This window comes from Hibiscus syriacus, unplaced genomic scaffold (genome assembly GCF_006381635.1).
Source record: "Hibiscus syriacus cultivar Baekdansim isolate YM2019G1 unplaced genomic scaffold, ASM638163v2 tig00111614_pilon, whole genome shotgun sequence".
Classification (NCBI taxonomy): domain Eukaryota; kingdom Viridiplantae; phylum Streptophyta; class Magnoliopsida; order Malvales; family Malvaceae; genus Hibiscus; species Hibiscus syriacus.
The window spans coordinates 280467-305777 of record NW_024063134.1 but is presented as its reverse complement, the minus strand read 5'-3'; the positions used below and the strand labels follow the sequence as shown (position 1 = coordinate 305777).

General features: G+C 32.7%; 2 protein-coding genes across 2 annotated transcripts; one reads left to right on the top strand and one right to left on the bottom strand.

The window, feature by feature from the left end:
• The first annotated feature begins 10364 nt into the window (after positions 1 to 10364).
• Positions 10365 to 11283, top strand: LOC120165789. The gene has a single exon (XM_039175232.1). It carries the CDS (start codon positions 10378 to 10380, stop codon positions 11281 to 11283), a length of 906 nt encoding a protein of 301 aa, XP_039031163.1. The 5' UTR covers positions 10365 to 10377.
• Positions 11284 to 11421: 138 nt separating this feature from the next.
• Positions 11422 to 12094, bottom strand: LOC120165783 (stress-response A/B barrel domain-containing protein At5g22580-like). Its single transcript, XM_039175229.1, has 2 exons — positions 11809 to 12094; positions 11422 to 11726 (listed from the first exon to the last, which is right to left on the bottom strand). Exons 1-2 carry the CDS (start codon positions 11925 to 11927, stop codon positions 11528 to 11530), a joined length of 318 nt encoding a protein of 105 aa, XP_039031160.1. The 5' UTR covers positions 11928 to 12094; the 3' UTR covers positions 11422 to 11527.
• Positions 12095 to 25311: the final 13217 nt, after the last annotated feature.

Genomic DNA, 25311 nt, shown 5'->3' with positions numbered 1-25311 from the left:
AGAGTTCAGGTTCAAGTTCATCACACACTTTTGGAGGAAAACCCATTTTGTGTGCAGCTTCAACTGGGGACCCATCTTTGAATGATATCAACGTTTTCGTGTCCGGGGAAGAAACTCGGTCGTGCAAACAGTCTGGGAATTGCTTTTGGAAAGCAACGCCCCAGGGGATTTATTTTAGTGGTGATTTTGGAAATTGGGGGTTGAGGTTTACTTGGTGAGTGATATTTTGTACTATAAATTCATCAGTACGAGAATATAATAAAACTAGGCTTATTCTCGCATGGTTCCGCTATTATTTCGATACCTTCAATAACAAATCATGATTGTACCATCAACTATCATATTAGTTTCACAATAAACCAGTGGCGGATCTAGAAATTAAAAAATAGGGGTCCAAAATTTTAATACTCTATTCTAAAAAAATTTGGGAATGCAAATTTTCTTATTTTTTTCTATTCCTATTAACAAATTAAACTAAATTTAACACTTTTCTCAAAATAATGGGTGTACAATGGCTCCCTAAGCTCCCTTAGGGAGCCATGTACATCCGCCCCTGCAATAAACCCATTTAACTTCTATTATCCAATTTTCGTACGAAGATTGACAATTGCTCGAACCAAGTCATAAATCCATACATGATAATTCTTCGTAATTATTCTTTATTGATTGACAATGTACTAATCTTTTAACGTCATGTGAATATTTTAAAATTCTTCACGCATGAGAATCTTTCGATTTTGATTCTAACTTAGCTTAGGATTTTGAAAACATCTTTTTTTTTCAAAGTGAATTTTTAATGTGAAATGTAGATCTTTTTCATGTTCGAAGTTATATTTTTTAGGTTATAATTTCTAACACGAGCAACTTTTTTTTTTAAATTAAACCTAAAAAACGATTTTGACAATTGGTACCAAGTAACAAAGTAAAGTGAAACAATTTTCTGGTCTAATAATGTATTATTAATAGAAAATATAAAGAAAAGATAAAAAAAATATATTATAATTTAAAATTTTCTAAAGGAAGACTGTCCCAACGGCTCTTTTGATCCATCGCTGGACTGAAATATCCGATAAGTTGAAGGAAGTAAAAGATCATCATCTCCGTAGCTCACCCCATAACGCGCATAGAGTTGATAGGACACTGCTTAAACTTAACATACGAATGGCTGGGATCGTTCCATCTTGATGCCGGGACAATCAGTTTCATGTATTTCACGTACGGTCCTACTGCATAAACTACACTGCCCGTATAGGGAGATGGTCTATACCAGTTACAAGATCGACGGTGGATGATGATTCATAGACATTAAAGGGTATGTACTATGTAGGGATTACACATGTTCCAAACAAAACAGGAATACAACAATGAAAGCTTGGTTGGGGGAGTGTCAGGCTTCTAATATCAATGACTTTGCCTGGTACACTTCAACACCAATGTCCTTATTTTAACATCAATGTCTTGAGATAAATATTCTTCGTTTTAAGTTCATGTGAAGTTTAAGTGTGCGGACATTAGGACCAAATGGATGATTCAATATCTTCATAAGAGAAATATCTGGGGATAGTTTGGGACTGCAGGCCCCGGGTCTTGTCCTTGATAGAGAACGGAGGTTGATAACATCCCTTACTAAATTTTGCATGGTTTCATGACCGAATAAAGCGTGACACAAATTATTGAGGGCAATATTGATTTATTTAGAAATTCTCTTTTTCAAGTGTATCACGTAGTAACGATCGAATTGACACGTTATTCTGTGACATTTTGTATATTAATAATATAAAATGGGTAGTTAAAACTAAAGTTTCATAGTGAATATACTCAATAAAATAAAAAACGATCATAGGAGAACTCGTACTTTAGGATACACAAGTCATTGATTATATGTCTTTATGCTATTTTAAAATTTAACATTTGTACATGAATTTTACAATATTTTGATTGGATTAGAACCGAAAGCATGAGATGTTGATAGAATCTTTCGATTTAAATCATCCCATTTGTAAACCTTATTTAGTTTTCAACTCGAATGTCACATATTTACCTCCATCTTTACGGGTTGCGACCTCCTTTGGAAAAGAAAAGAATCCAAAAATTATAACAGACAAGAAGCCGTTGATATGTCGGAGGATTGCAATCATTAGGACAGTAAGTAGAGTTGCTATGAAAATGGCAAGTAATAACATCAGCAACTTTGCAAGAAATTCGACTTTGCAGATATCACGGGGGGCGCAATCCAATTCAATGCAGCAACTGAGGCTCTCTGTTTACCTTTTTTTTTCTTCCAATTCCCAAGGTTTCGTCTTGACTAATTCGGATTGACCCGGGTTATACACCTGACTTAGATGAGTGAGTCTCCCATCAAGATTTTTTGCATATACAAGAACTCGAACTCGAAACCTGCTTAAACGGCATCAAATTGCTTACCACTTGAAACAACTAGTTAGTTTGTGTTTACCCAAATATTCAATTATGTAGTCGATATAATTACAATTGGAGTGACAATATTATTAGTTATCCACATTCAAAATTCAGGTTTAAATTCATCTTTCGTTAAATTTATAATGATAAAAAATATGTGTTAGTCAAACAAAATCCGAAAAATAAAAAACAATAATAATAATCGAAAGAAATTATAACAGAATCGAACATAAAAGCAATTAAGGAAGATAGAAAACGTTTACTCGCCAATAATCATTAAAAAGCTTGGTGGTAGTCGTTCTTGGATCAAATGCAGGATTGTGGTTGCTGCTTCTGATTGTGTTGCAGGAAGTTTATCAAGGTTTAGTTTATTTTTTCGCTTAAATGTACAAAAGGTGTCCAATCTATGCCTATTTTTTTAGTTTAGTGCTTAACATTTATTTCGTTCTAGTTTGGTGCCTAACGTTTCATTCTGTGACTCAAAATGAGACTAGCCGTAACAAACTATTAAGTTTAACCGTTAACCCATTAAAAATACCACGTGACATATTTTTTAATACTAAAAATGGTTATGAAATAAGAAATTAACTAAAATAAAAAATGAGACCTTATTTAGTTTGTAACTGTTGTAAAAATGTGATTTAGGGTTTGTAGTCTTTCCCTCTCTTCCCCTTCTCCACCATTTTCTAAAATTGAGTTCAAGAACCCTAAATCATTTCACAAAATCTATAGGCAAGGAGTGAAGGATGTTAAGTGGAAGTTCAAGGTCTTGTTACAGTTCTAGGGTCGTGAAATGTAATTGTGGAATGAAAGCTCCCATTTGCATTTCTAATAAGCCATGGAGTAAAGTGAAAAATTTTATAGGTGTTGTCAAGTGAAAGAGGTAAGTTCTGATTTTGTAAGAAATTTTTAGGGTTTGCTGACTTCTTAGCATAATTATTTCTTTACTTTCTGATTATAATTTTTTGTATGCTACAAAATCTGTGTAATTTTTTTCAGTGGGTAGACAAGGAACCAGACAATGGATGTATTGACGAAGATTTAAAATTTCAATTAGAAATGTTGATGACCGAAAATAGGAATTTGAAAAATAAAAACCAACAATTGAAGGAAATTGTAAAATCATATAAAACAAAATGTGCAAAGAGGAGGACAAATGCTTTATTCTATAAGATAACATTCTTTACTTCTTGGATATTGTACTTCATGGTGAAATTTGATCTTCAGATGAAGGATGGTATGACAATTGCCATGTGCAAAGAGGAAGAAAATTGTTATGTTTGTGGGTTTCTTGTAATGCTAGTGTAGTTGAAGAAAATTGTAGTTGTTATAATATTGGTATGACAATTGTTATGTTAGTAGATAATAAAAGTTTAAATTGTTATTATGGAAATCTTCTGTTTTGGGTATGGAAATTGAATGTTAGCATATGTTTATATTGCATTGATACATAATCGTTGATTGAACATGGGTATATAAATAGTTAGAAAATAATAGGAGCAAAAGTAAATGTATCATATATTGAAGTGAAGTAAACAACCCTAATAATTTCATATATCATTCATCAAAGCGAAATGCCCAAAAAGTTGCATATATCTAAACAAAATGAACTGTTAACTGCTCAAATAGTTCACATGACTAAACAAAGTCAAATGACCAATTTCATGTGACTAAAGACAATGCAACAGAAAACACAAAAGAAGCAAAACCTTTATTCTAAGGTCTCAAAATGGTTGATTTAGGGAGAGGCCTTTTGATGGGAAGCTTTGATAATCTTGCTTGTGGATCAATGTTGGAAGTTTCCATTGAAGGTGATGAGAAGATGTTGAAGGCGGTGGTGATGTTGTACCACTTAAACTTTGCATCCTGGGTGCAACAGATGACCTTGTGTTAGGTCGAGAAAGGAGCACTTGACTTGGGCTTCTTGGTTGTTTAAATCAAACCAAATATCAGAAGTAAAAAATTTTATAAAATTTTTAATTAAAGTTGTTTAGAATTAGAATTACTTACATTTAAAATTTGTAGTCATGTTGCTTCATTTATGTACATGCCAATCCCTTGCATGATTATTCTACCCCCTTGGTCAATGAGGTGTAACATGATCTCTAGGAGGAAGGGGGTATTCTATTTTCTGTCACCTTCTTCTTTCTAGGTGTAGAGGTTATAGGTGGTTGAATAGTTGGAGTAAGCATGAACCTCATTTGTAGAGCAGTTTCCGTTGACAGTGGTGGAGTTTGTGGTGTTGAAGCAGGGGGTGTTGAAGCTGCTGGTGTAAAATCAGGGGGTGTAGAGGATGTTGGTGTAGAAAGTGGGGGAGTAGAGGCTACTGGTGTATAAACAGGTGGTGTTGAAGCAATCCTTGTTAAAGTTGTTGCTGGTGGGACAAGTTCTTAAATTATGTCCAGTCTGTTAACAAACTCTACAATTAATTTTCAGTCTCGTCCTTGTCATCTTATTTTTTCTGCTGGTGGTGGTGTTTTTGCTTTTCAATTCACCTTATTCTCTTTTCCTTTTATGCTTTGGTCTTCCAGCCATTTTTCTTTTAAAAGGTGGATCAATCTTGGACATTTGTGTATTTTCCAACACTTTTCACTTGGAATACTAGGAAGAAAAACACTGTACAATGCTTGATAAATCTCAGTTCTATACACACTAAGTACATATGATTCTAACTGTTCTTCCCTATAGAGTATTACACACACAACACTAGGGCATGGTATTCCTGTGAGATCCCACACTCTACAAGTACATTTTCAGCCCCTAACATCAACTACAAATGTGTCCTTATTTTGTAAAACTTCATACCTTTCAGTTCCATTCCATATGACATGGCAGATAGAACTCAATTTCTTATGTTCTTCCAATTTTTCGCAATCATAGGACATAGGTGACCATTCCACCTAAGTGAATTCTTCTTATGATCAACAAGTTTGTGCATCACATAATGCCTAATATCCTCTAACATAGAAATTATTGACTTAAATATAGCTCATAGAATGGAAGAATTGAAAGCTTCTGAAAAATTATTGTCTACAACATCATACTTTGATCTAGTAGTAAAAAATGCTTTACAGCAATACCTAGGATGCCTAACCATTAGATCGTCATATGCATCTTTTTTCAGCTTACCAATTTTATTGACATTGTGTTAAAAAACAGGTTATGTTGTAGCCTTGCAACAAGCCCAAAACAACAACTGGAGATCACCTCTTTTGTGGTTTTTTTTTTCAGTTAGCATAAATATGCCTAGTACAAAATCTGTGCTCCACATTTGGTAAACACAAAGGGACCTCTTCTAGCAAGCCCTACAAAAGCAAAAATAGAAGTAATGAGTTAAAACAATGTTACTGTTGGGCACCTATATGGAAATAAATCTTAAAAGGGACACCAAACTGAAAAAATGATTAAAGGTTAAGCACCAAAATGGAATCGAGCCAAAGGGTGGGCACCAAAGTGGAAAATAAGTTTTTACCTTCTGCATGACACTGAGCAAAGTCACCTTCTCATCCTCTTCTAGATTCAAATCAGTATGAAGGTTTTTCAGAAACTATGACCAAGTCTTCATGTTTTCCACCTCCACCATAGCCCAAGCAATAGGAAATATCTGATTGTTGTTGTCTCTTCCCACATCAGACAGAAATTCACCTTGGAATATGCACATTTCAAATAACATTCATCTATTCATATAACAACCCTACAATACTTCTTAAAGTAGTCCTTCAAATCAATAAAACAAACATATAACCTCCTAAATTTGAGATTCTCAATAGGAGTAGGTCTAACAACCACTAAATCAAAAATACCATATGTATCAGCAGTCCTCAATACATTCACATAGTCATACAATCTACCCCTAATAAGTTGCATTGCCCACCTCCTAGCTCTCATGCAACATTGTTTGCTCAACTCCATATGTAACTCCTCTCTACCAAGCTTCATCATCTTTCTTAGTTTCAAATTAAGAACAATCCTAAACTTCCCAAGAAAATGTTTTCCTATAAATTTATAATTAGCTCTTTGATTCTTAAATTTCATAGAACACTGGTGTTCAATTATTAGAGTTTTAATTCTAAAAAAAAAAACCATCATTCCAAGAGGCATATATCAGAAATGGACACCCTTTACTCTTACACACAACCTTAATTTTTTTCTCTTCTATTTGCTAAATACTTCAAATCAAACCTATGAGCTATTGCATAAGCATGCAAAACATCCTTTAACTATTTTTGATTTTCAAAATCATTCCTAATTCAAACCTAGGTTTAGCATTTGAATGATCAAAGAACAACTTACTAGTCTTCTTAGATACAAAATTCCTATCTGAATCAGTCTCATGACTCCTAACATTTAAAGAATGCAGGTAAGCAGTATCCTCCCCACTGTTTCACCTCCTAAATTTGTTGAACAATTATTCCCTAAATCTATCTCATTTTCCTCCCCAACACCTAAATTAACAGTAGCTTCTAAGTCTGATGCAGTGATAGTGCTATTTTTATCTTTCTTTTCAATAAATTGAAGTTGTTTCTGATGGAGTTTATCTCATCATCATCATTATATAAGAGACAATATCCACCTAACTCGCCATCTCCTCTTCAGTATCATAACTCAAGTCATTAATATCTTCATCTACTAACACATCAATACCAATAGACCCAATAGGCCCACTGCCAGCATTTTCATTACCCTCTAAAGTCATTTTCTTAATTTGGATAACCTAAAAAATGCAATACAATAAATATAAATAATTCACAAACAAACAAAATTTTTCTCACAATTATCAGTCCAATAAACACACAAGATTAATGGTGACTTTTAACCAATATGCATTATATCTATCATTATGGTCAACAAAATTATATTCTTTAACACATTTTTCTTACAATTACCAGTCCAACAAAAATTTAACAAATCAAATAACAAATATGCATTATATATGTCATAAACAAACCAAACCACAATATTTTAATAATTAATAAACATGTTATGGTCAAACTTAAATTCATTAAAATTCTTTAACACAAAGCACAAGACCTGTTACTTATTTAAATATTATTTATATATTCTTTAATCAAATATTTTACTATTTTCAAAAACAAATGTAGAAGAAGACAAAAACTATCTTTGTTGGTCAAATTCATAATCAACAGCACCAAAAGTGCTTCAATTTTATGTACCCTAAAAAAGTCACATTGTCAAAATAAAAAAATTACTTACTATTAAAATCCAAAGAATCAACAAAATATACTTACCATTAAAACCAAAAGGTTTAAGTATACAAATTATGCTTACCTATTTTTCCAACACTTTCGCTTCTTCAAACTTGACCATGACCAACACTTCACTTCTTCGCTAGTTCTTATTTCTTAACTCTAATGAGTAGATTGAAAAACAAAAAGAAATCGATTTAGGGTAGTAACATATTTCATATTCCTCAATTGAAACGATAAACGAGAATTATTAGGGTTCCTTGCAAATTTTCAGATTACCCAAAAAGGGGAAGAGAGTGAAGGAGAAGAAAGTGAAATTGATTTAGGGTTAACAGGTAAAAATTTAAAGGTTTTACTTTTTCAATTAATTTCTTATTTTTATAATCATTTTTTAGTATTAAAAAATACACCACGTGGCATTTTTAATGGGATAACATTCCGTTACGGCTAGACCCATTTTGAGTGACGGAATGGAACATTAGGCACCAAACTGGAACGAAATAAATATTAGGCACCAAACTGGAACGAAATAAATATTAGGCACTAAACTAAAAAAACATGCATAGATTGGACACCTTTTGTATATTTAAGCCTTTTTTCATTTTTTTGGTGTAGTCTTATCCATGGGTATATTGGTTTTCCAGTTGTGATGTACTCTTTTCCTCTATGATTAGGAAGATTTTTAACGAGACTCGCAATTTGAGACTAAGTATTTCTTAATAAAAATATTTTGTCGAGCAAAAGAAAAAAAATCAGGTTCCAGAATTCATTGATGTTTGTTCACAAAGTTTTGTTCAGATAGATGGATTCACTCTTATGGTACTATAGAAACATTGGTCAACTGTCTCTTAGGATATAATAACGATATAAGCAAAGCAGTAGAAGGATTACAGTATCTTATCATTATAATTTCTCGAAGAACAATACACCATTTTACAACTGAGGTCACTCAAAGAATTCACATGAAAATATAAAATATTATTATGTATCTTTTAGTAACATTTGTAGTATCTTATCATCATAATTTCTCGAAGAATTTTCATTGGGATGATCATCCCTCCTGCAATTTTCTAAAATTTTAAATAATTTAAATTTTTTTTATTTTTTATGATTTAATTTCGTTTCTCTAAAATGTTATATTTTCATACCTTAAATTTATAATATAAGTTATTGAATATAAAATTCACATTATGATATAAAATCATATATCTATCCATGTATATACTCACTTTAAATTAATTGAATTAAGGATAAAAAACAAGTAAATGATTTATATAAAGTTTTAATATCAGTTTTAAATAATTTTTAATTTTTTCTTTTAAAAAAATCCAACATCACAACCTTGTCTTTTAATGCTATGCAAAGGGTCCTTTGCTCGAGGAAATTGTTTGGAATTGAAAGCATTACTACCTAACAGACGCTTCAAAGTTGAAATAATTATTAATTATTAATTTTCAGACTCCCTCTTGCCCATAATTACTCTTAGCTCTTTAATTATTTTCAAATCATTCTTAAATTCTTGATGTTTGATTTTTATTCCAAATTAAATCTTGTTATGTGTGAATTTTGTCTAAATATATTTATAAGTATAATATTTCTATTCTACATATTCTTGAATATAATCCTTCAAATTTATTAGAAGTTAAACATATTTATCATTAGATTTTGGATTTGGTTAATATAAACAAGGTAAAAGGGTAATTTTTGTCTCTGTAGTGGACCCAATTTATTATTTTCGCCCATATCATATTTTTGCATCAATTTAACTCTCAAAGTTGCTCAACTACATCATTTTATACCCTACCTCTAACTTAAACCCTAAATTATAAATCTTAAACCATAAATCATAACTCTATAACCTCTAAATCATAAACCCTAAATCTTATCTTAGGATTTATAATTTAGGATTTTAAGTTAGGAGTAAGATATATAATGATGCAATTAAACATTTTTTAGGGTTAAATTGATGCGAAAATACGATAGGAGCGAAAATGATAAATTGAGTCTACTACAAGAACAAATGTACCCTTAAACCTATAAACAAAGATTCATGACCATCTTGATATATATAATAATCTTGGAAATTTACTTGTGTCCCTAACATCAATACATTTACAACTGAAACCTCATTAAATTAACAAATCCAAACCTTGTATGTCACTATCTCACAAGTTGACTAAGTTTCTTTTGTTTCATATATGAAGGGCAACATGTCCAATGATATCATCGGGAATTTGACATTGAAATAAGGAATTTAAATTTATTTTTTTACTAAGATATTCTTCATAATAAATGAGATAAGATTAAGAGTTCGAATTATAATAATATAAATTGAATAAATTAAGATAAGAAATTTTTTACAATAATAGATATTTATAATATTTGATTTAAATTAACCGTACCGATGAAATATAAGTAGTTATATAAAAGAAAAATACCAATTCTCCTATATGATGACAACAAATGCTGACATTCAGACCAGGTCCAAGTCCAACACTCCAGCTTGTCTTTTCTATTCCTTTTTTATAATTTTTTTTTAATATTTCATATGATCTGTGACTAAAGTGATAAAAGAAAGCATAGTTTGCAAGGATTTTCGTGCATTTCACGTCTGATTCTTTTCCTGTTTATTGCAGATTATTTATAAGGTGAGAGGTTTTTGAAACACTAATGAATCTGTGCCTGCTTTGTTATTATTTCCAACAGAAATTTGTCCGGTTTCCCAACATTTGTTCCTGTTTTTTTTAGGACAATGAAAGATATTATTTCTTGTTTTAGTGAAAATGCTGTCAATGTTTCTCATTCTTCATGCTCAAGCTATCCAAGAAATGCCTGCATCTCACAAAGTTCAGTTCCTTCACTAAAAAGTGCCGTCACGTGTGTTTACAAAGTGATTCTTTCGACCGGCAAGCAGCTGTTGATCAGAGCCACATTGTCCAAGAATCAGACCAGTCAAGGCCTTGTCATAAGCTTCGGTGACGATGGTCCTTCGACATGTTTCAAGCTCAACACGAATTCAAAGTTTTTCAGGAAGAAGAAAGGAACCAAAGCGACCGGATCTGGTCATTCGAAGATCGAGGTCTTTTGGGATCTATCGATTGCCGAGTATGACATGGGACCCGAACCGATCAACGGATTCTACATCGTGGTCATGGTCAATTCGGAGATAGGCCTTGTTCTAGGCCATATTGGTGAAGAAACTATTACGAGGAAGCTCAAGACTACCACCACCAAAGTGGCGAAATCGTCTCTAGTTTCTCGGCAAGAACATTGTTCGGGCAATACACATTATTCGACCAAGACTCGATTCCGTGACACGGGCATCGTACATGATGTTTCCATTATATGTACCGGAGAACATCAAGGCCTAAAGAATCCAGTTTTATCGGTTCATATCGACAAAAAGACAGTTATTCGTGTAAAGAGATTGCAGTGGAATTTTAGAGGAAACCAGACAATATTCGTTGATGGATTGTTAATTGATCTGATGTGGGATGTCCATGACTGGTTCTTCAAGAATATCACCGGCTATGTGGTGTTCATGTTTAGGACAAGAAGCGGACTTGACAGCCGGCTTTGGTTGGAGGAGAAGCTGTTGCTGAATGAACATGACCGAGTTGAATTCTCTTTGTTGATTTATGCCTGTAAGAACACATAAACAAACTATTCACTTGTGTCCTTGTCTGATTATTTGTCTTAATTAGTCAACTTTCTTGTACAATCTTCCCTTTCCCAACTTATTTCTTCGATCATATGAGAAAATAAAATAACTTCATCTGCACTTATCTTGCAGATTGTTCAGAAATTAACAGCAATTACAAACCATAACACATAGATGCACAAGTACAAGAGATAAGGACATAACAAACAACAGAAGCCAGTCTATGCATTGTCGAAAATCATCAAGCCGAAGCCTTTGCAAAAACACAAGGGAAATCAAGCAGCACAATCTTGTCAATGGCACCAGAAAACGTTGCAGAGAATTCAACATGACTTGGATGCCCGACAAACGCTGTATAATCCTCTTTGCTGTGGAAACTCATCAAGAAGGCATGTGTAAACCCTTGTCTAAGCATCTCTTCACTCTCAATGTCTTGTCCCCCGCAAGAAGAAAACAGGCTCATGAAAAATCGATGTTTCCCTCAGACAATACCTTAAAAAGAAAAGAAAAGAAAAAGCGTACCATTCGAACGATTTGACGGCGTCGATCTCCGAAACCAGCTTCTCCATTCCATTGAGTATGTCATCGACCGGACAATCGGCCTTAAACTTAACGATAAGAAGATGCTTGAACCCTGCCATTGTTGTATCTCTTGTAGAGTTTTGACGTTTAGGACATCACAGATTTATACAGACCACAATTATTTGTGTGTCAACTTCCACAGTTTACAATCCATCCAGTGTGACAAAACACCACTACCCCTAATCCCACCATCTGTATCCATGGTACGAACGTAAGATTATAATGTCGGATGTATTTCGATCTTGTCATGTTTATCGAAATTATGGATTTAGCGAAGCAGTCTGCACCTCAATATATGGAGATGTACAGTCTCGCATATGGTGGGGGTGAGACTTTACAGTCAGCCATTGTTTTCTTTTGCCATTGTCCTTTTGCCTTTTTGCTTTTGGATATTGTCCTAATCGGTTTTTGTTCAGGCACGAATTTTCTTGACGAAAAAAGTAATGTAAATAAATGAATGGTTTTTCATGAAAAGCTTGGAGTCGTCATTGATATTTTTGGGTTAGGTAGATCAAATACCTAAAAATCATCTTTTAAAAGAGTTTTTAAGAAAACAACATTTAAAAGATAAACTGGTCTGAGTTTAACCAAAAATTCATTCATTTTAATAATAAAAAGGGATTCGTGGTCGGTTACGTTTGGGAAAGAATTAGCATACCACAACGTCCAAAATTGGTACATATTGATTATAAATTGTCTTTAGTAGTGAAAATTTAAGAATTCAAATATGAATTTAATTTACGATCCTATTATTTCATATTCAATCGGATAATCTTAAGGAAAAACATATATAAAATGATTTTTATAAATTTTTATAAATAGGATATTTATTTATTTAAAAATATTTAGAAAATGACATCTAGTTACTTTAAGACTGCCTCTTTCTTTAATATTAAAAAATAAATAAATATTAATAAGAATATAATAATTTTCTTCAAAAAATAATTTAAATAAAAATGAAGCGGGATATAATATTTTATTTATTTTTAAATATAAGAAAATAACATCCAATTATTTTAGGAAAATCCATTTCTTTGATATTAAAAAAAATATTAATAAAAAAATAATTTGAATAAAACTAAAACAAATATATATATTTATGTGACTAAAATAAAATAATAAAAAATAATAGTTAAATTAATAACTTAAACATATTGAAATTAAAAAGATAATAATAAAATTTAAGATGTAGTTTAAACAGTGACTAAAATAGAGAAAATTAAAACTATAGGAGTAAAAAAAAAGAAAACTTATGGTAAAAAATTAAAATCAGTGATTAAATTATAAGATTCGAAATTAAAGGCAAAATTTGTATTATTATAAAATATAGATGCTAACAGTATAATTTATCCTTAATTAAATAATTCGAGATTAAAATAAACATTTATAAAATTATAAGAAATAAATAAATATTTACCCTAAATATTTAAACATATATAGTGACTAAATTATAATAACACAAAATTTAAAAGACCAAAATAAAAGGATTAGAAATTACTTTCAATGACCAAAATGGAAGTTTACAAACTTCGATGGACTGCGGATAACATTTAACCTTTTCCTAAATTGCACAGACACCCCTCCCCCAAAACAACATCGTATGGGGGAGAATATATAAACCCCAAATTCAACCCCTTAAAGGCCATCTTTCCCCATTTTTATTTTTCACTCTCTCTCTTAAAGACAGAGAGATTAAAATCTCTCTGCCCTCTCTCTGAAAGTCTACGGTCGACTGCCTTACGTCGGTGACGATCGTCGCCGCCAGCCAATGCCCACGGTGGCCGGATTTTACAAAAATACCCAAATCAAAGCCCCGATTTTTCTATACCCGAATCTAAGGTTGTTTTAACCTAAAACCTTACCAATCGTCGTAGATCTAGGTTTTTACCTTCGGTTTGTGGTGGTTCCACGTCAGTTTGGAGGCTCCGATGAATGTGGTATGTTTCTTCCCTTTTTTTACTTTTGATTATTTTCCGTTCTGGTGTTGGTTGCTTGTTGTTGATGGGTTGCTCTTCGTGGCTATTGGTTGATGTCTATCTTCGTGTCCTCTGTTTTGCAGGGTTTGACGAGGCTTTTATAGCCCACCACGACACTAGCCTCGGACCGGTCACAAATGGCGACCCTAGGTGAGTCACCAAAGCTGTGGTGACTCACCATAAGGAAATAATGTGTGCTGCATCGTGGCACTTCTGGAGCCTTCAGCGAGGCATCATGGCAACGGTAGAGCGGCGGCAGCAGCTGGTTGGGTCACCTGGCAGTGGGAGCGTCGGTAGTGGCTGCTGTTCATCTTCAATCCCAACAGCGGTGGCGACTGGAGATAGGGTTAGAAACCCTAGCTATATTTTAGTGTTTCCTTTGGGCTGGTTCAGGTTTGGACCTTTGGTTATGGGCCCTTATTATAATTGGATTACGTTTTAGGGCCTATAATAAATTAATAATATTAATATTAATATTAATAATAATATAATAATGATAATAACAATAACAATAATAATAATAATGATAACAAATAGACCAAAAGACTAGTGTCTACAGCTGCCCCTCTTTGCTTATTCTTGTGTTAACAAGAATAGAGCAAAGATGAAAAAAGACAATAAGTTTTTTTGTCCATTTGTCTTTTCTTGATTAGGATGGTAATATTGAACAAGTTCTTCTCATTATGAACTTCTTCCACTGGGAATGACAATTCATCTCATTCTGTGATGTAATCTAGCAAAATGTTGAATAAGTTCTTCTCATTATGAACTTTTTCTTCCTCTTCAGATGAGTTCTTCTCATTATGAACTTCCTCTGGAAATGTTGATCCTCAAAAGAGGTATCGTTGATTCAACTTCATATGTGATGAATTAAGCTAAGGTTGAACAAGTTCTTCTCATCATGAACTTCTTCTTTCTCTTCAGATGAGTTATTCTCATTATGAACTTCCTCTGAAAATGTTGATCCTCAAGTGAGGTTCTTATTTCATTCAACTCCATAGGTGATGAATCAAGCTAAGGTCGAACAAGTTCTTCTCATTATGAACTTCTTCTTCCTCTTCAGATGAGTTCTTCTCATTATGAACTCCTTCTGGAAATGTTGATGCTGATCTATCTCCTTCTGTGATAGAGTCGAGCAAAAGGTTGAACAAGTTCTTCTCATTATGAACTTCTTCTTCCTCTTCAGATGAGTTCTTCTTATTATGAACTCCTTCTGGAAATGTTGATGTTGATCTATCTCCTTCTGCGATAGAGTCGAGCAAAAGGTTGAACAAGTTCTTCTTATTATGAACTTTTTCTTCCTCTTCAGATGAATTCTTCTCATTATGAACTCCTTCTGGAAATGTAGGTCTTATGGATGACCTGAAATTTTTGAAAACATTATGCACTGAAGGTCTTACAGATGATCCAAAGGCTTTGAAAACATCATGCACTGAAGGTCTTACAGATGACCCGAAGGATTTGAAAACATCCTGCACTGTAGGTCTTATGGATGACCTGAAGGTTTTGAAAACATCATGCACTGAAGGTCATACAAATGACCCGAAGACTTTGAAAACATCATGCACTGAAGGTCTTACAGATGACCCGAAGGCTTTGAAAATATACTGCACTGAAGGTCTTACAGATGACCCGAAGGCTTTGAAAACATCTTGCACTGTAGGTATTATGGATGACCCGAAGGTTTTGAAAACATCCTGCACTGTAGGTCTTACAGATGTGGGAAATAGTTTACTAAGTAAGAAATTTTGGAAATCATTTTCTTAATATTCAACAATTTCATTTTTAGAAAATATTAAATGAGAAACTTTGGAAATCGTTTTCTCATTTTTCAAAATAACTTGTTGATTGGGTAACATGCCCCATTTCAAAATAATGTTTCTTCTGTGAATTGCGTCCATATATTCTTTAGATGTTTGCGTGATTTCTATATTTGAGGTTTGAATTCTACCTTCTTCTTGTAAGGTATTTTTCATCATTAATCTTCTTTTTTCATACGAAGATCTGTAAAAACTTTATATTTGAATGCAATCAAATGTATCAATGTAATGTATTTTCTATTATGCAAATGATGATCTTATGAATGTATAAATGTTGATGCAATCTTCATGTGGCTTCAAAGTGGTGAACTCAGTCTTAATTCACTTAGTCATTTCAGGGTTTTCTTTAGATATCAGTGTAGCAACTTATGATATATTTCTGAAGAACCATTTGATCAACTTGTATCTTTGTGTCTTCTTTGTTTCATTAAAATCTCAGAAGAAATGTTTCATTTAAGGAACTCTGGCTATAATCATAATCATGACCTTGTTGTCATATTTTGTCTTTGATAACATCAACTTTCTTCGTCTGGACTTATATAGAAATCCAGTAAAGCTGTCATCTTTGAAAAGAGATTCTGTCATCTTTGAAAAGAGAATTTATCATATTTGAAGAGAGAATCTATCATCTTTGAAGAGATGATCTATCATCTTTAAAGAGAGGATATATAATCTTTGAAGAATGAATCTATCATCTTTGAAGAATGAATTTATCATCTTTGAAGAATGTAGATGTAGATATGCCAAAATCAGCAGAGATAAATTAGGAGAGTAGTATTTGTTCTCATTTGACTCTTGAAACACATCATAAGGAGGATTTATCCTAATTCCTTTCATGTCTCCACATCTAATTGGATCTCGAACAAAGTCATTCAGACCATATCATGTCCAGATGCTTAACAACAACCTGTTGTTCAACCTTACTTGGCTCTACTAGTTTCTTGTTGTTAAAATTTCAGCTTCCCTTCTGTGGAAAGAAATATTCATATTTTTCACTTTTAACCTTGGGGTTGAAGAAGACAAACTTCATCTTGGATCCATACATGGAAATACCATATGATTGCAACATTGGTTCAGCACCATAATCATTGGTTCATAAAACATTTGACAACACATTCATCATTTCCTGTGGTTTCTGCCTAGATGTTCGTAAAACATTTGACAACACATTCATTCTTTCCTGTGGCTTCTGCCTAGATGTTCGTAAAACATTTGACAACATATTCATCATTTCCTCTGCCCAAATTTTCGTAAAACATTTGACAACACATTCATCCTTTCTTGTGGCTTCTGCCCAGATTTCTCATCAGTGAAGCTCTTTCATAGTGTTCATATCTTTTATATGATGTTACAAAGACACTAGAGAACAAAAGTCAGTGGGAATACAAATGAGATGCTAGTGTGTTTCATGACCAAAACGTTGGTCAAATTCACAAAATAGGCTAGTGCTGAATTGAATAAGAAATACCAACTTATCTTGATAACTTCAGTAACAACGGGTAAGGGTAATATACGTAAGCCGAGCCTCTTTCTTCAATGTCATAAATAAGTGAAAATTGTTGTGAAAAATAGCTTTGTAACCCTAACAGCATGATTAAAATTAACCGCTAGGAACCTCAAAAAAATATGTCCAATCATTACTGACACACAAAAGACCAAATTTAAAGTTGAGATCTTGAGGGACTGAACCCTACATCGAATGGTCTGTATGGGGACCATCTTTATCCATGCAACCGTGATGTAGCTTAACAAAGAACACACTGTCATGTGGCATAAGGTTAAGAAGGTTGGGTATTTGAAACCATACTTACTGAGTAAATATTTGTTCAATACCAGGACCCTAATGTAACTGCCTGATGAACAAAGCAATTATGTATAGTCAGCTCCACTGTCACTGTTTCACCATTTTCATTCTTCATTCATTTCTGTCTTATTGGAAATATTTGCTCAAATCAATGATCTTTCCACAAGATGATATGGGCCTTCAGCATGCTCCAGTATTTTCTGATATGAACGTTCAAAATTGTGTCAATATTCATATTTCTGATTGGAAGGGACTTTCAGCATGCCCCAACATTTTCTTCTTGCTAATATGAGCTTTCAAAAATGCCCAAATATTCATACTAATGTGGGAATTCAAAATGCCCACATGGATCATTTCTGTCTAAAATGGGCCTTCAAAATGCCCCAACATTTTTGCTTCTGGTTCACTCTCAACGTCTGTTTGACTTAAATATTAAGATCCCTACGAGGTCTAATTTTGACAATGCACTGTTATGGGTATTTGTGTCTTTATTCGTGCCCCAAATCTGTTTATCTTGAATACTGTCATTCTGGTGTCACTAAACAACAATGTTGTCAAGTAATTTGAATAATTCTCTTCATGTTGTCACAAACTTAAGAAGTAATCAATCATTTTGACAGAAATGTCTGAGATATGTGCCTCTTCTGAATGAGGTGCCCATTTTTTGGATCTGGAGGGATCTAGTGGGACAGAGTGGTATAAATCGCTTGGTAATCCATTCCAGGTCGACACAATGGCTTATCATCTTTCGATTTTAAGAGACATGCTTCCCAAGGGTATCAATGTTTTGTCTCTTTTCTCTGGGATCAATGGTGCAGAGGTTACCCTCTACTGGCTCAGCATACATTTGAAGGCAGATGTGAAAGAACTGAATAATGATCGGTTGGAGTAATTGATGAGTAGATTTGGTGGATTCAACCTTGTTGTCGGTGGTATCCCGTATAACAACCTTACCGGAAGAAATAAACATCACTGGAATGGACTCGAGGATTTTTATTGGTGCCTTTTATTGTAATGGCTGCTACAGTGACTGCCTCTTCTGATGCTTCAAGATACACATCGCTAAATCCCACTCTTCTTGAACCATGGAAAGGTTTAGTCGATGGTAAAACTGGTTATCTCTATTTTTGGAATCATGTAATCAATGTTACTCAATATGAAAGGCCTATAAGTGTAGAATATGTTCCAATGTCTTATTTTGTGCCTATAAGTTCACAAATTCAAGTTCAACAATCTTCTGAAGGACATAATGGACATAATCTTGACAAAGAAAATGATCAGCATGGAAAAGGCATCAATGATGTATCAAGACTTGAGCCAGTATCACGGTATAACCAAAGTGCAGGTGGTGGACTTGTTCATTCCCATAATACACCTAATGAGACATATGGCTCTGTGATTGGAGGATCTATAAAGGGACATGGATTGGTGGCTGAGGGAAGTAATTTGTCTGGTGATGCTTATCGCCATCGATATGAGATAAGTGTCCCTTTTAAATAGGATAATCTTTCTTGATGAATTGCTAATAATGTCATAGGAGATCTTTACAAGTACAATTCTCCCGACTTTCTGGCTTTTTGGACCACTTTCTTTTAAGAATGCTTCATCATTCTGGACTTGCTTATTCTTTTTCTACAATAGAGGTAGAATAGGCAACAACTTGCTTTAAGGACCTTCCTTATTTGAGATTGTCCTGTTTGAAAATATTTTTTCTCCTTTCTTTATCAAAGAATGAAACAATTTTGTAAAGTATTGTTTCTTATAGGTTCACAATAGAATCAAATCATAAAAATATTTAATGAATATCAAATAAATCAACTACTCTTTTAAATCAAAAAATTCATAGTCCTATGGAAAATGTCAAAATTATTGAATGATTTAAAGTGTAGGTTGATTATGGTAAAGTGAGGTTTTTTAGGTTGGTCCAGCATATATGTTTCTTTGAGCTTTCTCTGACTTGAAGAAATTGTTGCTATACTCATCTCATAGAGATATTTCTTGATTCCAGAATCTCAAGAACATCTTTAGGATGTGCGGTGCTTAATCAAAAGCTTAAGATCATCTCTTATGTCGTTTGTTGCACCATTCGATATTCGAGCCACCTTTTCAGGTTTTCAACTCGAATCCTCCTTTGGTTTCAAGAAATTTTACATCTTGAACCCCCCTTTTATCATTTTTCATATCATGCATTAAAGATTTTAAAAACCAATTTTTGCAAATAAAAATCAATCCTGAGAGGCGAAATGAAATCTGAAGATAGTCTCTTTCACATAGAAATCCATGTATGATTAGAATGGACTTTTCAGGTACGTAACGTAGGCCAGGGCTCATGATTATGAAAAAAAGGATAAAAAGCTCGAACAAGTGTTTAAGGGTAATTGAACCAATGATCAATTCATTCTGATGCCTTTAATATTGCCTTGCTTGACCTGGATTTGCTTTACTATTTGTCATTCTTCTTTTGGATCCTTCTAGACTGTCAATTTTTGGGTTCATTTCCATTTTCTTGTATCTTCAGTATTTCTTGCACTTTCTTGTTGTATATGAATCTTTGAACTAATTGCACTTGATCAACCATGTAACTTGAGGTTCAGTGAGTCACCCATATTGATTCAATTTTTTTTCTTTTTCTTTTATTTCTTTCTTTTTTCTTTTTTTCTAATGAATGAGTATATGACTTCAATTGCTTTGATAACCTCCTTTTCCTCTTGTATTTCAAAAATTCTTTCATCTTGTCTGGATTTAATCTTCAAGCACTTTGTATTTGACCTACATTGTAGTTCAAAACTCTCTTTATTTCATGAAGATTTGCCTTTGTAATAAAACTAGATTGACAATCTTTATTCCTGTGAGCAGATATCCTTCACCTTGCCCCCAATGTGGAGGGTGATCCTTGGTTAGGGTGGAATCAGAAGAAAAATCATTCATGCTCAAATGGGGACAACAAAGGATATATATATATATATTTGAAAGGATAAATGAAACAAAACCATTCATCATCTCATACACATAAGTTTTTGTAAAAAGAGGTATCCCCAGGGGGATGAATATTTAGGATTAACTTTATTTACATGAAAACAATGTAATTAATGCACGATATAATTATTTAAATCAATCCCCTTATTTTTTTCTTCTTGCTTCGAACATGCCCTAATTACTCAAAATTCTCTTTGACATGTTGATCTATGATGCCTCATATTGTCTCTTCTTGCAGGAAGATTCACGGATAATTGAAAGTTTGGTTATTTTGAGGTCTTTGTTTTTACCAGTATGATGGTTTTGTATCTGGAAGGACAAAATGTGTGACTTTTGAAGTCGTGTATATGGTGGAATGTCATAAATTGATCAACTCTACCTGAGAAGGTAAACATCTGGATTTGGTGTCTCAAAAATAGGTAGAGATATTACTTCAGAGTCTCAGATAATTGTAGTCAGGATTTGGTTTTTGTAAGGATCAAGTAATTGGCGGTGGATGGGATATGGAAGGTATAATTTTACTACTTGCCAAAGATCTATAACTCTTGAAAAATTAAAAGAATATTTAATTTACTTGATACTCAAAAACCTCAAGATTAAAATTTGATTCCTTGCTCATAACCATAAAAGCAACAAAAATTTATTTATCACAACAAGGTGGAAAAAGGAACAAAAACATGTTCAAACAAGATGTTGAAAGTAGAAAGTACTACCAACTTCCGCTTGTTTACTTATCTTGCTTTATCATTCCTCGAATGTTGGGTGTGTACTTGGACCAGAGTCTTTGTCCTCATTTGCCCCCATCTTTTGATCATTTCTCTTATCTGGGCTCGTTTGGATGATTCCTCAGACGCACCAGTTTCTACTTCTTTCTTAGCAGTTTTTTGTTCAGATCTCATCTCCTCGTTTATTAGTTGGAAGTTGGGATCAAAACAATTCTCATTGGTAACAATAGTTTTGTCCTGGTTCTGAACACATATTGCAGCTGTAATGGGCGTAATATTCATCATGTTCTCTAAACTGCCCAAAGCCCTATCCATCCTCAGGAGTTCTGATATGGGTGTTTGAGATGTTTTCATGGTGGCATTTTCCCGGTTTATTTTTAAACCTATAGGCAAATCTTGAATTACATCCATGGGAGCCTTTTTGCTTTGATTACTTTTCCCATTTTCTTGCATCTGATATTCTTTATAGGATTTGATTACATTAGTCTCTGTCGAGGCAATGATTTCTGAGCATTGAACCTTAACCCCTTCTTCTACCTTGCACTTTTGAATTGCTTTCTCTAAAGGATCTTGGAAATTTCCCTCAAGGTTACCAGGAACCTTAGCTAAACAATTTGGAGTTTCAGTCTCGTTTATCCAAGGAACCTCCTTATAGGTCCACTTTTCATTTGGAGGCCACTGTGGCTGGACATACCGTAGAGTAATTAATTCTGTTGAGAGCATTTTTGAATGCATTTTTCACTCGAAAAGTAGAAGGGATAGAATTGAAAACCCTGCATATTCTTTTTCTTCTTGATCAACATTTGACTCTTTTCTATGCCCCTCTTCTTTGGGTAAAGCTTATTTGTCACAAGGGAAATTTTTTCTTTCATTGATTCTTCATTCATCATTAATTCACCAATGCCCCCTGGGACCAAATCTTGAAGCTGTCTTGAATTACCATGCTCCCTAATAGGTTATTGATCATCAGACAATATCACTTTGAACTCATCATTATCATTCAAAACTTCATTACCAACCTTTACAGCGGGATCCTTTAAAGGTTTCTCTCCATGGATCACAACATTCACCAGGTCCATTAACATGGTCATTTGTTCTTTTGAATCATCCTAGAACTTTTTTGCATGATCAGTCATTTCTTATTGAATCTTGATAAATTGCTCTTGCAGTTTCTCGATTCTACAAACCCTTGCTAAAATCTCGTTCATGGCTCTTATCATTCTTTAGAAAGACCAAGTTAACTCTAATTTGATTTCGAAAATTCTGTCATTGAATCCTCCACGAATTATTCTCATATTTTCATGATTAAATGCATGTAAAATAGTTTGAAACAAAATGTAATTGTGCAAAGATGTAAATACAAAAATGAAAATGTAAATAAAAACGTAAAAATGTAAAGATGTGAATGTAAATTGTGCAATGCAAAAGTAAACATAAAAGTACAAATGCAAAATGAAAATGCAAAGATGTCAATGTAAATGCAAATGTAAAAATGTGGATGTAAAATGATAAAGCGAAGATGCAAATGCATGTATGAAAAAGGTGTTATTCAATAGTGATCATCTTAAAACAACCTTCATTGAACACAAAAGCTTCGGTTTATCAAATAAAACTTTACATATAGGGATAGATTTCACTTCAACTTTATATATAGGGGATAACCTTCACTCCTAACTTCTCTAAAGCCAAGTTAGTTTCCCTTCTTGCTCAAAAGTTGAATTCTCAATCTTCTTGAATTCCTTGTAAAGTCGGCTAAGTCTATCAGCTTATGAGACATATTGCTTGTTTGGACAACAACTTCTTTCATGACATTGTCTTTTTCCTTCATTTTCTATGTCAACTCTCGGAGTTGTAAGCAATGTTGCTCATTCTCCATTGTAAGGCAATCTTTATGGTTACAGAGTTCTTTGACAAGATCTTCATGTATGTTGCTACTCTTTTTCAGTTTGGTGACCCCTGTTATTCACTCTTCTGGGGTCTTTCCTATACCAGCATTTTGAAAGGCTTGACTGATCTTTTGGAAATCCTTACACATAGTGCTCATCTTTGTAATTAATTTCTTGTTTTCATCATTCCAAAAATGTGTTTGAGGTTCATAAAAACTTCATTCATTCTGAATGCTTCTATTGATACTCTTACCATAAAATGCTTTTGGTACCAATCTAACAGGATCTTTGTGGAATACTTTTGGTATCAATCTAACAGGATCTTTGTGTGCATAGCTCTTCTCGATCCTCAGAGTTCCTTCAAGATGCCATTCCTTGGCTACGTCATATTTTGCTTGATCATAAAACTTTTTGTCCATTTATGACAACTTTCCAATTTGATGAACACTTTTTCGAATCAACACCTTTTTGATTATGCCATGATCATGTATGCAAACAAAAAAATCAATATAAACAAATTAGAGCAAAATAAAATGTATCTACAAAATAGATAATAATAAGAAAAAATAAAATGGTTAGTATCAACTAATGGAAAGAAAAGATTCTATCTATCATGGTATAAATCCTAACCTCATGCTTTCTAGTTCCATGTTTTGTTTGGAAAAATAAACCTAACCGCATGATTACTAGTTCGCATGCATAGAAAAAATAAATAAATAAAAATCAAAAGTTAGAACTTATTTCTCCTTTGTGTACACCTACGGATAGAGTGTCAGTAATGTCTATGATCAGGTGAATTTCTAGGGTTTATATGCAGGGTTTCAGTTCTAAGAGTAAAGGTAGTCAAATTGTCCTTGTTGGTTCCCCTTGGGCTGCCAAACTCTCAATCCTAGTCCATTACAGACTTAAGGGAATTAAGTTCAATTCGAGGGGACACATTTCCCTAATGTCTGACACGGAGAATAAATGCTCACGAAGACGTCGCTTTCACTCCTACTTAAAAGGGAAAAACTCAATTATAAAGCTTATGTTATGCAATGCAAGTGTTGTGTGTGAGGAGAAATTTTCACACAAAAATTAATATCTAAAAATAAAATTAAATATTAATATACAAGAGTATAAAATAAATTGAAAGAAATCAAAAGAAACATAAATTAAATAGAATTTAATTCTTAATTAATTATAGAGACAATATATAATCAATTTCGGTTTTACCAGTGTCTCCAGCGGAGTCGTCAAGCTGTCGTAACCGGTTTTTGCCCGGGCACGAATTTCCTTGGCGAAAAAAGTAATGTGAATAAATGAATGGTTTTTTATGAAAAGTTTGGAGTCACCATTGACTTTTTTGGGTTAGGTATGTCAAATACCTAAAAATTAACTTTTAAAAGAGTTTTTAAGAAAACAACATTTAAAAGATAAACTGGTTTGCGTTTAACCAAAAATTCATTCTTTTTAGTAATAAAAAGGGATTCGTGGTCGGTTACGTTTGGGGAATGATTAGCACCCCCACAACGCCCAAAATTAGTACCTATTGATTATAAATTATCTCTAGTAGTGAAAATTTAAAATTTAAGAATTTGAATATGAATTTAATTTACAATCTTATTTTTTCATATTCAATCGGATAATCTTAAGGAAAAACATATATAAAATGATTTTTATAAATAGGGTATTTATTTATTTAAAAATATTTAGAAAATGACATCTAGTTACTTTAAGACTGTCCCTTTCTTTAATATTAAAAAATAAATAAATAATAATAAGAATATAATAATTTTCCTAAAAAAGTAATTTAAATAAAAATGAAGCGGGATATAATATTTTATTTATTTTTAAATATCGAAAAAGAACATCCAGTATTTTAGGACATCCAATTTCTTTGATATTAAAAAATAAAAAAATAATAATAATAAAAAAATAATAATTTGAATAAAACTATAACAAATATATATATTTATGTGACTAAAATAAAATAATAAAAAATAATAGTTAAATTAATAACTTAAACATATTGAAATTAAAAAAGGTAATAATAAAATTTAAGATGCAATTTAAACAGTGACTAAAATAGAGAAAATTAAAACTATAGGAGTAAAAAAAAGAAAACTTATGGTAAAAAATTAAAATCAGTGAATAAATTATAAGATATCGAAATTAAAGGCAATAATTCGTAATATTATAAAATATAGATACTACCAGTATATTTTATCCTTAATTAAATAATTCAGAATTAAAATAAAAATTTATAAAATTATA